The sequence below is a fragment of the Elgaria multicarinata genome, chromosome 4, assembly GCF_023053635.1.
Source record: "Elgaria multicarinata webbii isolate HBS135686 ecotype San Diego chromosome 4, rElgMul1.1.pri, whole genome shotgun sequence".
Lineage (NCBI taxonomy): Eukaryota > Metazoa > Chordata > Lepidosauria > Squamata > Anguidae > Elgaria > Elgaria multicarinata.
This window is the reverse complement of record NC_086174.1, coordinates 74,725,705-74,739,981: the sequence shown is the minus strand read 5'-3', so window position 1 is coordinate 74,739,981 and position 14,277 is coordinate 74,725,705. Positions and strand designations below refer to the sequence as shown.

The 14,277-nt window shown below is 39.2% G+C and overlaps 1 protein-coding gene across 7 annotated transcripts in view; it reads left to right on the top strand.

Annotated features, from left to right (window-relative positions):
* STXBP5 (syntaxin binding protein 5) overlaps positions 1-14,277 on the top strand; it is a 129,412-nt gene that overhangs the window by 30,525 nt on the left and 84,610 nt on the right. For all 7 annotated transcript variants that reach the window (XM_063124561.1, XM_063124564.1, XM_063124562.1 and 4 more), the window contains exon 5: positions 5,034-5,168. In XM_063124561.1, the coding sequence (XP_062980631.1) occupies positions 5,034-5,168 (135 nt within the window). The remainder of the gene's footprint in view (positions 1-5,033; positions 5,169-14,277) is intronic.

Genomic DNA, 14,277 nt, shown 5'->3' with positions numbered 1-14,277 from the left:
TTGTCCCCTTTTTAACCTACAAGAAAGAGTTTAGGACCCCACTCAAGGTCTGGACACCTTGTGTGGGTTGGGGAAGTTTAAGCCTTCCATCCAGCTAAATTTATACCCCACCATCACCACCACCACTGGTGCAGTAGCGAAAAAACAAAAATCTGTATTGTATGCATTTTTGTATGCATTAATAATTTTTCAGTTAAGATTATGTTGCACATTCTTACTAATTATCTAGAAGGCATCTCCCAATGTCTTAACCTGGTCTTATGTTGGAAAACATGACCATTCACATAGATACTGTCCATGTGAAGCAGGCTCACAGACCACTTATTGGAGATGAGTGAGATCACTGGCAGCTTTCACTTCAAACCTGACCAGCATTTTCTGTAATACACATTGGCAGGGTATATTGCAGGATCAAGATCAACAGCAATGATGGAGGTGGACCTGCTGCTGCAGTGGGTAGAATGAAAATGCCTTAGACTCAACAGGATGTTCCACTATATAGTTTGGAGACAATGACAGTCACGATTGTATTCAAGATTAATACTGGGTTGTAAAGTTCACACTGATATATTTGGAACTGGGTAGAGGCTGTGAATGCTGTGTTTTGTCCTTCTTGTTCCCCTCCCTACTTCTGCCATTCATAAGTTTTGCAAAGAATCAAAATACAGGGACCAAATAAGTTTTCTTCCCATTATTTATTTATTTATTTAGAATATTTATATATCGCTCCCCACTGAAAAATTTCGGAGCGGTGTACAAGATAAAATGAAAATAAAAACAGAATAAAACAGTTAAAATAAATTTTTAAAGAAGCAAATACAGAGATTCAAGGCTGCATATTATGTGTTCTTATAGGTAAAGGGGCTTAGATTTGAAGACCTTGAAATAATCTCATCTTGATATTCACTGGCCTCTTGCAGGTAATCAGAGGCTTAGTACTCTGAAAGGGTTCTGCAACCCATTACAACCTCCAAGAGGGAACTAGACACACAGATCCAGATTCTGCAGCCGAGTGCAGCATGGAGCTCAATGTTGCTGCATTGCCAGAGGATTTTGGTTTCTGCGGAAAGTGGACCTGGAAGCAGAGGCAACATACAATAACACATAACCCTACACCCTCATCCCACAAAAGGACAGGCTTGTACCTTCACATGACCAATTCCAGCTCTTCTGTCCAAAGATGTTTGGAAGACTCCTTAAGTTGACGAATCTCTCCTGGCAAGTCATTCCACAATCTGGGAGTGGCAGAAGAAAAGGTCCTCTGGGTAATGGTTGACAGCCTAGTTTTTGCTGACTGGAGTAAATTCTTCCCAGAGGACCTGTGTGTGCGGGGCTGATTGTACGGGAGAAGGCGATCGACTGCAGAATCTGAGTAACCTGGACCCAAACCATGTACGGCTTTAAAGTTAATAACCAACACTTTAAACTTTGCGCAGAAACTAATTGGCAGCCAGTGTAGTGATTTTAAAGCTGGTGTGATATGGTCATCCCTAGATGTACCGGTGACCAACTTGGCTGCCATATTTTGCACTTGTTGAAGTTTCCGGCCTAGGCACAAAGATAGCCCTATGTACAACACATTGCAGAAGTCAAGCCTCAAAGTTACCAGTGCGTGCACTACCATCTTTAGTCTTCCAACTCTAGGAAAGGGTGCAGCTGGTGTATCAGCCGAAGCTGATAGTAGGTACTCCTGACCTTTACATCTATCTGAGCTGTCATTTGGAGAGACGGATCCAGGAGCACCCCCAAGCTGCAAACGCAGTCTTTCAGGGGGAGTGCAACCCCATCCAGAACTGGTTGACACACCTCCAAACCCAGGTTGGGGGCTTTGACAGTAAGCACCGCTGTCTTGTTTGGATTTAGCTTCAGTTTGTTTTTCCTCATCCAGCCCATTACTTCCTCCAAGCATTCATTCAGAGGAGACACACTATCCTTAGCTGATGCTGTTGTCGAAGGCATAGAGAGAGATATTTGGGTGTCATCAGCATACTGATAACATCCCGCTCCAAGCCTCCGGATGGTCTCTCCCAGCGGTTTGATGTAGATATTAAACAGCATTGGGGATAGGATGGCGCCTTGTGGTACGCCATACAACAGCTCCTTCTTTGAGGAGCAGCTATCCCCAAGCATCACCATCTAGAACCTGCCCTAGAGATAGGACCGGAACCACTGAAGCACAGTGCCCCTGATTCCCAATTCCCTCAGGCATTCCAGGCATTCCAGAAGGATACCATAGCCTTACCTAAACATACTAGGCTATTCTAGAAAGGTATTCCCATTTTTATTTCTTACTGTCTGAGATCCCTGGGTGACTGTTAATGTACTGACACATTGGATGGCCAATGTCCTAATTTCATTAAACCCTTGCACAGCCATACCAGCAGCATTTATTTTGGGGAACGCATGGATGGCATTTGGAGAACACTTGGACTGTGTACACATGTGACATAACAATATGTGATAGGGAAATGTGACCCTGTTGACTCTTTTGGACCTTTTGCTGGCTTTTGATACCATTATCCATGGGTTTCTGAGTTGGCAGTTGGAGGCATTGTGCCACAGTTATTCCTCCGCTACTTGGATTGCTGATTCTAGAAGGTGCTGCTGGGGGGATTATTGCTCTATATCTTAGCAGCTATGCTCTTGGGTTCCACAGAGCTCTGTCCTATTCCCCCATGCTGTTTAATATCTACATGAAACCACTGAAGGAAGGGTATCTGGAGATGTGGGCTGAGATGTCACCAATATGCAGATGGCAGAAAATGAAATAGCTTCCCTTCTTTGTTGGAGTCTCTGGGCTGGTTTGCATTATCAAGCAGTGGGCTGCGGTGCAAGTGGGTGGCCATTTTGAATACTCAATCTGTAATCTCTGCTTGGCATGTCATCCAAACCAAGCAAGGATGGTTTGCTGGAGTGGTTAACAAACCACCCACAACTTAGGCTGGGTTTGCACGATTGTGGGGGTAAAAGAAGCCATTGTGGCTTCTTCCCCCATCCTTGTGCATGCTGTGAGAATGCCAGCTGTTTACATTATTTAGTGTGCTGCAGTGGGGGTATCCACTCTCGAAGCCATCCTTGCTGCTGCGCCATGTACCGGGTTTAGAAGACATGCGAACCTGTGCGGCAGCATGGGTAATTATATAAATGGTGTGCACGTGGCATGCACAGAGGCAAGGGGAAGAAGTCACAATGGTTTCTTTTACCCCTATGATCATGTAGACCCACTCTAAAACAGCCCATGGGTTCTGGGTGGTTTGTTAATTATGCCAACAACCCACCCTTGCCAGGTTCAGACAAAACGACAAGTGTGGTCGTGCATTGAATATTCAAAAGCTGCACACCAAATTCAGGTACACCCCACAACTCACCTGTGGTGATTGGGTTAATACCGTCTTGATGTTTGATATTCTTTTAGGCAACATGTTGTTTGTATAATTGCTATGAACTGTGCTAACTTTTACAAATCATGATAAAAGTTTCATGTAAGTAGCTTTGACAGTTTTATCAGAGGAGACATATGGCCTACAACTAGCAAAGGAAATCCTTTGCAAGCATCTGCAAATTGCCTCTCAAGTGACCTTGTTCACTATTAATACATTTACGTAAGTAATTATGCAAATTGCATTTAGACTGAATAGGCATTTACTAATGTTTGCTTGGATTAATACCATACTGTGGCAGTCCCACTTTAGACTACTATTTTACTAGTCAGAGCCGTGTCCACAAATGTCAATCTAGGATAAAGCTTTTCTTATAAAGATGAATGTAGTGAGTAATACTTGAACTCCTTCTTACTATTAAGCAAGTAACAGGCAAGTAGCAAAGTACTGAGTCTATGGTGTCCTTTATTGCATATATGTATTATATTTCCAAGAGATTACAAAATTGACAACATTGTAGGCTTTAAGGAAGTAGAAGCTGAAAACATGGGATATTTTAATTGCACACCACACTACTTAAACTAAATCAGAAAGTTCTGAGGAATATACAGCAAGGGTATTGAACCTCTTTCAGCCTGACAGCCAAATTCCATTTTGAAAAAGCTCTAGAGGATTGTATTGAAGTGGTGGGCAGGGCTGAAGGCAAAAAGGGGCAAAGCCAAAAATACCAGTATATTTTACTATAAAACTCTTACTGCCATTAATTAAGGCTTACAAGAGGCATTACAAGCTTTTGGAATGGGGGTGGGGAGCAGGGGCTGGGAAACCACTAATTTATAGCTAATAAACTCCTGATCTGCAGTATGGGCAACTCATCCTCAAAGTTTAGTTCTATGGGGTTTGGGGTTTTATTGCTGTTGTTGATGATGAAATGTAAATCTTTGAAACAAATTCTGAGCAGTGGGTGCTCTACTTTGCTAAGTGAATGCTCTTGGCTCTAGTTTCCCTTGTTTTTTTGTGAGAGCGAGCAGAATTTTAGGAGTCAATTTTAATCTCTATATGGCAATCTGTACTAAATATCTTGTACATTGCTTCATGTCATATTATTATTATTATTATTATTATTATTATTAAAAATAATCTGCCTTGCAGATTAACTAGGGTGCACTGCCCTAACAAGGTGACTTACAACATTATAAAAACATGAACAAATGAATTACATTTTAAAACACACACATCCCTGTGATTTTTAAGAACCAAATGCAGATTGAAGTAAATGTGTATTTACATATTGCTAGGAATGTACTAGATTGCAGAACTGTCCTACATACTTCCCCATTTAAAGACATAGGAACTGGTTATAATTTTGCCTTAGTCCTGAGTTGGGAGTGAGCAGCTAGCATGTGCGTGAAAAAGTGTGTTTGTGTGTTAATAGGGATGTATATTCTGAAAACAGCTTTGCAGTGGCTTGGGAAATTCTTTTAATTGTTCATGACTTGGAAGAACATAGATCTAGGTTAGATGGGATTGAATTATCTGGTTGTGAATTTGATGAAACTATTATAAATGATACCAATGTATTCTTTCCTTAATTTTAATTCTCTGGTTTAAATTCCATTTTTAATTCTACTTTTTGGATGTGTTCTCTTTCAGGATAACATTTTGCCATCTGCCTTTCCAGAGTAAATGGCTGTATGTGGGCACTGAAAGAGGAAATATACACATTGTCAATGTGGAGTCCTTCACTCTCTCAGGCTATGTCATAATGTGGAATAAAGCCATTGAACTGTGAGTATGTTCTAGGTGGGGGGGAAATGCTTCATTTGGACACCATTCTTTTCTATAAATGTGTTCCCAATTGACAGAACACACCCAGTATAAATGCTTCGAAATTTAGAATGTCTCAATGAAATTTAACATTTTATTGTCTAAAATTATAAATTGTATCAGGAAAAAATTACTTCTTTTACAATAATTTTTGTAAAACGCTGAAAATAATGGCGATTTCATTTATTGAAGTTGGTGGGGTACACTGTATTCCTATATGTGTTTATTCAGCAGTAGGTCCCATTGTATTGAATGGGACTTACTCCTAGGCAATTATGGATATGATTAGAGATGTAGTCATACTTTGCATTATATAGAATCATAATTTCAGCATACTTGCAAAATAATTTCCTAAACATGTTTCTATCTGATTTGGAGAAAGTAGGTCTAGTAAATAATGAACTATCACATTTTATAAGAGCCATTTTATGTATGGCTAGAATGTTTGGAGCAGTACATACTCTGTGTGTGTGTGTGTGTGTGTGTATATATATATATGTTTACGAAGTTGCTTAGAGAGCAACCCTATGGCCTTTAGACAGTGTGAAAACTGACCTGCATGGGGCGGGGGGCAGTTGGTGCAGAAGTTTTCTTATCTTCCTGTGTCTCTTAGCTGCTGTGAAAAATTCTGTGGCAGCCCTTCTCCCGAGCTCAGAGTTGGGACCTAAGATGAGGATAGGGAAAGAAGGAGGAAAGAGTGTGTGGTGGTGGCTGAGGAGAGGAGAAATAGCCCATAGATTTGCTGTATCAATGGGCCTCTCAGATTAGATCCCCGCCCACAATAAGGTAAATGCATTAGACAGGCTCAGAAGCCCATCTAATGTTAAGTGCTGTTCGGGAGGAACAGAAAATATAAAAACCTGCAGGGTTTAGGAAGAACTCTGTCCTACGAGCATCAACCCTGTTGGATTGAGCTCTCAGAAAATATATTTAAACCGGTTTGTATTTTTTGGGTTATATGTAATGCAATTCTCTGGAAACAGTGAACTTGTTTTCTGAGAAATAAATCAAAATGAAATAGTTCATGTTTTCTATCCTTTTATTTTCAAAAAATATAATCAAGTGCTCATTAGTCTGACTCATGGATTTCATGTTTCCTTCTTATGTGATTTTAAAGCTCTTGAGTAAGTGTAACTGTGTGAGGCAGTAGTTCATGTAGCTGGAATTTTTGCTCATGCACATCTCTACCTAACACTAGTTCTATTCACTTGTTACTTGCATATGGTCCTTACCCTGTTGAAGTAGTTGAGTCCAGGGCCTCATTGTGTTGAAACTGTGCTTTTAGGCCCACTGCTGACATTGTACATCCGGCCTCTGACATATGCACTCTTCGAGCATAGTTGTTTGCAAAAGAGTCTCAGTGCACAAGCAGTTGCTCACATGTAGAGGCACCATATGATTGGTATCTGTCCAACTGCCTAACAGTCTTGCGCCTAAGAGATAGAGGTAGTCTGATTTGTGGTGTTGCCGATCTGTAAGGCTATTGTGTTAGAGGATTTCAACATCCACGCTGATGCCACCTTGTCAGGAATGGCTCAGGATTTCATGGCTGCCATAACAACCATTGACTTGTCTCAGATTATTTCTGTCCTGACACATGTGGCAAGTTGCAAGCTTGACTATTTTCTGTACTGACAAGTAGAATGTGTGTTCTCTCTTTTTGTGCTTTTAACCATGTTTTTGGAAAATACTTTTATTCAGGAGACCTCTTACTAGGTTTTTTTTAACCCATATATGCTGACTTGCTTTTATAAATAGTTTTAGCTGCACTGTTTTTACTACATTTCTTTTATTGTTTTTACTCTTAAGCTTCTTTCTAAAGGTGGTTTATAAATCCATAATGTGGCATGATCTGAGCCTGGGACTACTTTGTTGTGAACAGATCTACCTAGTTAGGTTGACACTAGTAACCTTGAGCCTCTGTAGAGCTCAGGGACACATTAGAATGGTTCGCCACAGATGTTTATAGATTTGGATGGTTTCCTGATATCTTTTGGGGATTTTCCAGCTGATACAGTTGGCAATCCTGTTTCCTGCAGCCTAGGTAATCTATGGAATTCGGATATAAATCAGGTTGTCTAAATGATTGCACCTAGACGTTCTTTCCTTCCTCGCCGAGCTAGATGTCCTCCTTGGTTTTGTGACTTGAGAACAATGATAATGAACATGACAATAGCTAGAACACAATTGGTGGAAAACATGGGTCAAATCCAACCAAATACAGGTCTACTCTGAGACAGAGATAACAGTGGCCGTTTCTACACCATGCTTATATCCCGGGATCGTCCCAGGATCATCCCTGTGCATGCAAATGACATCTAAGGTCCTCCTCCGGGTGCCTACTCCGAGAGAGGCTCGGAGTGGCAACGAGGGATAGGGCCTTTTCGGTGGTGGCCCCCAGACTATGGAATGATCTCCCTGACAAGGCTCACCTGGCACCAACGTTTCTATCTTTCCGGCGCCAGGTTAAGACTTTCCTCTTTGCCCAGGCATATGGCGGCACATCTTAGTCACCCACATGTTTAGTTTTTTTACGGTTTTTAATGCTTTATGTGTGTATGTTCTGTATTTTAGAGTTTTAAATTTTGTATACTTGTTTTTATCTCAATTTTAGAATTTCTGTAAACCGCCCAGAGAGCCCTGGCTATGGGAGCGGTATATAAGTGTAATAAATAAATAAATAAAATAAATAAATGACACACAAAGGATCCCAGGAGCAGGAAGGGATAATCCCTCCATTTTCCTGGGATAATCCTTAGGTGTAGAAAGGGCCAGTGAAGAAATGTTTTTTCTCTACCACCGTTGTACCTGTACCCAATGAAGCTTTTGTGAGTGGTGAGAAGCTTGTTACAGTCTGGCCAACAAGATGTGGATTGAACCCTCAGAAGCCCATTACAGCAAATTTGCAAGACAATTTACAGATAAAATCACTTGTATCTTGGATACCATTATTATTTTGGAATCAGTTCGGGGAGCACAGCCTTGTTGGTTCTCCTGAACCTCTCTGCATTTTTCAATTGACCATAGAATCTTTCTGAGTAGCTTTCTTGCTTAGGTGGATCTGAGGAGAGTATTTTGAGGTGATACCATCACCCTGAGGCTGTAGGCATACAAGGATCTATCATGTTTCCCATTCTTTTTAATATTTGCCTAAAAACTTTGTGAAGTTTGATCTTGAGTGTTGTTTTTCATATGCTGATCCATGGGAACTCTGAGCTTCTGCGGTCTGTTTTACATTGGAAAGAAGAAAAACTCAAGGCTTAATCTAGACAAGGTCAAAGTTCTGTTTATTGGGGGTTCTGGTTGTCTTGGACTAGGTGTCCAGTCTGTTTTGGACAGGATTGTGCTCCCCCAGAAGCAGTGGAATTGGATCTTGTGGGTCTTCCCTGAAAAAATGGACCTGGCCTTAATCATTTATGCTCTACTAATTTCTATTTATTTATTTATTTATTTATTTATTACATTTCAATACCGCCCAATATTTCGGAGCTCTCTGGGCGGTTCACAAAAATTAAAACCATTCATAGTATAAAACAACAGTATAAAACCATAATATAAAATACAATATAAAAGCTCAACCAGATAAAAACAGCAGCAATGCAAAATTACAAATTTAAAACACCATGTTAAAATGTATTTATAGATTGTTAAAATGTTGGGAGAATAAAAAGGTCTTCACCTGGCGTCTAAAAGCATATAATGTAGGTGCCAAGCGAACCTCCTTAGGGAGCTCATTCCACAGCCGGGGTGCCACAGCAGAGAAGGCCCTCCTCCTGGTAGCCACCTGCCTATGTATCTAATGCATTCTTCTGGCTTTCCCCTTGTAAACCATTCAGAAGCTTCAATTGATTCAGGATGCAACTGCCAGGATTTTGACTAGCAAAAGGAGAGCAGTTCATATTACACTGATTCAGTGTTTGACTACTACAAAAAAGGCAAATTCCATATAGGGCATAATTAGAAAAGGGACTGAAAATTAAACTGCCAATATCATACTACCCTTTTGCAAATATATGGTGTGACCACACGAGTATGATATGTAGTTCTGTTCACCACATCTCAAAAAGGTAGATTTGGAAAAAGTGCAGAGAAGGGCAACCAAAAACATCAAGGGGGGCTGTATGAGGAAGTTTATCTTAGAAAAAATTGAGTAAGGAGAGACGTAATAGAGATGTACAAAATTATGTATGGTGTAGAGAAAGTGGAAAAGGGAGATGTTTTTCTCCCTCTCTCATAATATTAGAACTCAGAATCATCCCATGGAGCTGAATGGTAGGAGACTCGGACAGATAAAACGAAGTGCATCCTTACATAACTCATGATGTAGTGATGGTCACCAACTTGGATTGCTTTAGACAAATTTATGAATGATAAGGCTATCAATGGCTAATAGTCCTTCCCTTTAGTACCAGGGACACTATGATTCTCTATGCTAGTTGTTGGGGAACATGAGCAGGGAATTCTATTATACTTATGTTGTAACTGTGGGTTTCCCACAGGCAGCTGGTTGGCCGCTGTGTGAACAGGAGGCTAAACTACAGATGTTTTTCGTCTTCTCCAGCATGGCTCTCATTTTCTTATTTTAATCATGTTTTGTTAATGCTATAATTACTTAACATATTTAAATACATAATAAGTATTTATATAAGAACCTATGTATGGTACATATAAGTAAGTACACTCAGAATATATTTACATATATTTTGCACCCTGAATTATAATGTTTCATTAAGAAACAAAGCTAAAATGGCTAAATTATGCTTTTCAATGTTCACTTGACAAAATTTGTATATTTCACTTCCTGGGATTGATGTATAAGTTATTACCAGGTTTGCCTGTAATTTCATGTTGGGGGAGGGCACCCCTCCTGTTTCATCTCCCCACTGTGCAAAATATCATAGTACCTGAAAATTAAAGCTTCTGATGGTTGGGGAGTTACTGCCTTCTTACTCCACTATTCATAATTTCTTTTGATATGAGCTGGGAACCATGGGAACTATGTACTTCAAAGGCCCTTCTCTTGGTCCCCTTGCTGTGTGATTTCCAGAGGGTGGTCGCCAGAGATAGGTTAGCCTTGTTTTTTGTTCCTAGAACTTGGAACAGCTTCTTTAAAGAGGATCGTCAGGTTGCCTTTAAGGGAATACCATTTTTTGATTTCAATATTCTTTCTGAAAACATTGCTTTGCAGGTTGTGTTGCTGTTGATGGTTTTAGAATTTGTTATTATTTTAATATTTGTAAGCTACCTTGATTATAACTTGGAAAGTTGGGGTACAAATTCCAGAAATGTGCATTATATTTTCACTGATTGACGTAAATGCTAATTCTGAGGTACCTTAGAATGCAGACCTAGTATGTCAGTTTCAAAGTTGACATTTTATTAATATGAACATCTAATTACTTAGCTTTGGGGAATTAGATAAGCTGCCCTCCTTCAGGCATCAAGATGGCTCTTTACCTAAGGTTTTTGGATTACTAGACCAGAAACTATATTCTCTATTATCATATTTACTTAAAGTTAATATAGGAGATTTTGGCTGTTTCGGAAGACATTGGTTTGTTATGTTTTGCCTTGGTGTAAGATAAAAGTGTGACTTACCTTGTTTTGAGAAATGTTATAAGCTCATACTTTACAACACTAGCACTTAAACCTGATTGCATGCATTTGTCTGGAAAATAATAATTAGGTTTTCATACTTTGTATCACACTTTGTACTATGAGGCTGGTTTCTAAGTGATCGAATAAGAGCAGATATTCATCATCTAACAATATAAGTCCACTGATTTTTCAGTTTACACACCAGGGCCAAGGTTTCACTAAAGTGCAAGGCTGTGCCACAGCAGTGGAATGAATTCTCTCTCACACTTCCTCTCTCTATGGGACTGTTCAGACAACATGTTAAGCCATGGTTTGGCCGCTAACTCTTTTGTAGCAAATGGTTAGTGAGCATGTTTAAACCGTGGTTATGTAGCTATCATGGTTAGGAATGGTTTACATGACATGCTAAGTCATAGTTCACACAATAAGCTGTGCCATAATTTTTAGCTCAAAATGCTTAACCACTGTGTCGTCTGAATAGGGTCCGCGTGTGTATACAGAGAGAGAAATGCATACATTTAAAATAAATTTATTCCACCTAAAAGCCAGATATTGAGCAAAGGCTAAGGTAGGTCTCTTCTTACTGATGTCTAATTTTCTTCATGCAGGGATTTTCAGTGATGTGAGCTCTCACCTACAGTGGTGCATCCTATATTTACCACCTTAATGAGAATTAGGTACAGGTTAGCCAGTGTTTGTGCTTGTTTATTGTGACAGTAGGTATGGTAATGACTCAAATTTGGGTAATGACCCAGTTGGTTTGCTAGATTGTTAACTGCAGCTGCTTATTGGGAGTATGTTACTCCTTTGTTGAAACAGCTGTAGTGGCTTCTGATTTATTTCAGGCCTAATTCAAAGTACTGGTGATTGCGTTTTAAAGTCCTTAATGGTTTAGGATCAAGATATCTGAAAGAACACCTCACTCCATATGAGCTAGCCATTTATTAAGGTTTAGAGTTCCCTTCTAAAAGGGAAGCCTTTGTTACTTTCTAATGTCATCTTGCTATTTGGGGAAAAAACCACTTCCTATTTGAAAAAAAACACTACAAGGACTTTGAACTATAATGCTGCTTTAATCATCTTTGTTTCAAGATTTTAAAGATGATGATTTAGATCAAGTGTGGGGAACCTATGTTATTACAGATGTACTTGGATTCTTTCAATCCCGCTCCGCAGCATGGCCGATGATAAGAGATAACCAGAATTGTAATCCAACAACATCTGGAGTGTCACAGGTTCTCAACACCTGATCTAGAACTTCACTTCTCCTCTTATACTACTGTTATTTTTTTTTATTGAGTCTGTCTTGTTTTTATTCTGTTAGCTAGTGGCTTTTATCTTTCCTTGTTTTAAAAAAAAATTGAATTTGAATGTTTTCTTGCTTCATCTTGTAAGCAGTCTTGATTTTTTAAAGGAAAGGTGGGATTGATATAAGATATATATATCTTATTTTTGGCAATGTGAAAGTCTCTTCAGATTTTCACTGGCCCTTCTGATCCATGTCAGATGGCATAATTGTCATAGAATGTACTTGCACGGTGTTTACTGCACTCCAAGGGTTGTAGCTATTCTTTAGTTCCTGTAGAAACAAATTAAAACAAATATTCAACATAATTTACATTTATATGAAAATATTTAGATCCAATGCTTCTTGAAACCAGGAAGCGTTTAATAACATAAAACAATAGCAAACAATTAAAAAAAAACCAGTAAACTATCATAAACAATTAAAACAACATCTAGGAAATTAAGTGAACTAAAACAAAAATCAGTTGGAAGACCAAAGCTTGCATAAATGAGCTGCTCATGGGGAGTTGCAGAGGATCAGAGCCACCATTTAAAACGTCTTGCCTCTTACATTGATGTTACTTTGAGGTAGGGGAGGATTGGCTAGCACGTAGAACCAAGCTTTCCTTGATCTTCTTAATTGAGAGGAAGACTAGCATGAGCAAAGGAACTTCTTAAAGACTCAGACTATTTAAAGTTTTGTGTTCAGAAAATGATCGGGAGCCAGAGCAGTTAAAATGTTAATTTTGTACCCTTTCAAACAATTGCAGCGTTCAGAAACTTCACTGGATGAATAATTCTGCTGCACACATGTTTGCTGTGATTGGTTGGAAAGGGTAGAGTACTCTTGTTCTGGCTCATTTCTATTGGCTTCTAGGCTCAATTCAAGGTGCAATTAAAAGAGCTCACAACTGCAAGCAAGCCTCCTCATGAACCCCTTGTTCCTGCTCCTTCTGCTCTCTTGCTGAAGGAAGATGCTTGCAAAGGTCTCTTTTTTTGTGGTGTCAAAAATTAAGATACTAGTCCCCAAGCCATGACCTTGTTGGAAATGGGGCAGGAGAGGGATAACTAATTGAAAAGAAAATGTTTAGGGGGGAAAGTCCTGATTGTTCAATGTGTAGTTTTGGTTCTGCATGTGTGTATAGACACACACACACACACGTATTATATGACCCCCTTGAGTACTAGTAAGGAGAGGTGAAATTCTTTAATTTTATAAAGGGAATGTTTTATGTTCATGGCATCTGCCCCAGTTAAGATAGGTTGCCACATTTTACACTAACCATAGCTCCCAAACTGTTTTCGCTAGTAGCTTTAAATATTATCCCTATAGTTAAAAACAGTGGTAACAAGCTATGGACTAAATGTCTTCTGTACAGACGTACGGTTAAAGCCACCTGTAAATAGCTGGAGATGATGAGAGTTGTAGTCCAACACATCTCATAGGTGTCATATTTGGGAAGGTTGCTGCAGGTCTGTAGCTGCTGTAGGGTTGTAGCTTCTGCTTAGGAATGCTGGAGTAAGCGTGGATCCAGAATAAAATCCCATTTCATTGGGTCAGCTGGGATTAACTGCCTTTTGGGCTCCTTCTCTCACAAAATTGTCTCCTCTGGCTATTTCAGCTTGTCCTTGTCTAATCAATTATATAATTTCATGTTGCTTTAAGAATTGATTTCTGAATTTCCTTGTTTATTTCTTCCTTCCCCATTCATTTTCCCTTTTGTATTGTGTTTGAATGCAAGACAAAGACCGTCTTGTTTTTTTAAAAAAAATCTCTGTATAGCTCTAAGAAAATGTTAGGCACTTCATAAATGATAAATATTAGCTACTATAAAACCCTACTTATTATTGTACTATAATAACTTTTGCACAAACATTTGTGTAATCTTCCTAGCGATTATCCTTCTACTCATGGTACATTGTATCCATTCTACCGTTGGGAGATATTTGAAGAAGGGGAAGTAAATAATAACTTATAAGTCAAATACAGGTGGCACATTAATTTTCAATGAAGTTTGTATTTTTGATTGTGTAAAACTTCATCTTTTGATAATAACACACTGAAACGTAAATCCTTTAAAGCTCAGGCCTCTTGTGTTTATGCTTGTGTGTCACGTAGGGGTGGGCTAAAATGGCCGCACCCAATTCACCGCCCTATTTGCCAAGAAAACAAAATAAGAAGCTA